At 51.7% G+C, this 1,140-nt stretch overlaps 2 protein-coding genes across 2 annotated transcripts in view; one reads left to right on the plus strand and one right to left on the minus strand.

The window, feature by feature from the left end:
* Window positions 1-1,140, minus strand: part of LOC119594376 (guanine nucleotide-binding protein subunit beta-2-like) — a 41,136-nt gene that overhangs the window by 28,293 nt on the left and 11,703 nt on the right. The window lies entirely within an intron of this gene.
* Window positions 389-1,140, plus strand: part of LOC119594377 (procollagen-lysine,2-oxoglutarate 5-dioxygenase 1-like) — a 46,541-nt gene continuing 45,789 nt past the window's right edge. Inside the window, 1 exon segment of the mRNA XM_037943438.1 lies at window positions 389-887. Coding sequence (XP_037799366.1) covers window positions 644-887 — 244 coding nt within the window. The 5' untranslated portion in view covers window positions 389-643.

Genomic DNA, 1,140 nt, shown 5'->3' on the forward strand with positions numbered 1-1,140 from the left:
CGAGAACGAGCAGAGAGGCTGTGCCTGCACGCACTCACACGCGCCTCCGTGATGACAACGGTACAGCTTCACGGTCCCGCTTCTCGCCACGCTTCGCTCATTCTCCTAAGGTGTTGACCTCTCTTGTGTACTCTGGAAATGATCACTGGAAACAAGAGCCTTCCATTGGTTTAGCGATAGCTTAAAAAAGGGGAAATACCACTTCACCTTTCGAACCACTTTGACGGAAACACTGAGGGAATAAACACTTTCCAATCGCGAGGTTGGAGAGGCGTCTGGTCCGAAAGAAAAAGAGAACGGACGAAAGGCAGTGAAACTTTCCTGCCGCTCAGTGGACACGACCTGCTTATTACTGATCTACAGCGAGTGACGTCGACCAGTTTGTTCCGTCGCCCTGTGTTGGTCGTAGGTCGGAGGGAGGCCTTCGTCGCGTGTTCCTCTGGTCCTTGGAAAGGCCCCTCCGCCTCTGACGTTAGGAGTCGAGGCCTACTCGTGACAGATCACTTTTTTTTTTAAGTTCTCTTTCTTCATCTCGTTAGTCTATTCGAGAGCAGACCTCGATTCCGTGTTTCTCGTAGGCCGTTGCACTATATTTCCCAAAAAGAAATTCAAGAAAAAAAAACTGAAGCGAAATCCCGCCGCCATGTGGTTCCCGACTTTGCTCGGCGCCGCGACCCTCCTGGCGACGACCGTCCTGGCCGACGAGCCCGCCATGGACGTCAGCTACGACGTCAAGGAGGACCTCCTCCCCCTGGAGGTGGCCCTCGGCCTCGACACGGGCGTGGGCGTGAGGTGCGCGGAGGGCCATCCCCGAGGCGAAGACCTGGTCGAGTACTGCCGCCCACTCACGCCCCAAGAGAGGCTCCGCTTGAACAGGACAGCCACGAGTGAGTATTGGCGCCTCCCTTCCCTCTGCCTTTCTGTTGCTCTTCCCTTCTCTTTATTCCGATGTGTTATTCGTCTCCATTTTCTTTTTAATACTGTTTTTTTTTCCGATCGCCCGTTCCTTTTTTTATATTATTATCGCTACTGTTTTGTAGGTAGTTGGAAATGTTCGTAGTGATGACGAAATGAGGATCAAGAAAGACTGATGATAACAGTAACTGCATGAAATTTGTGATTGGCCTTATTGTTACTATA

This window comes from Penaeus monodon, chromosome 33 (assembly GCF_015228065.2).
Source record: "Penaeus monodon isolate SGIC_2016 chromosome 33, NSTDA_Pmon_1, whole genome shotgun sequence".
NCBI lineage: Eukaryota > Metazoa > Arthropoda > Malacostraca > Decapoda > Penaeidae > Penaeus > Penaeus monodon.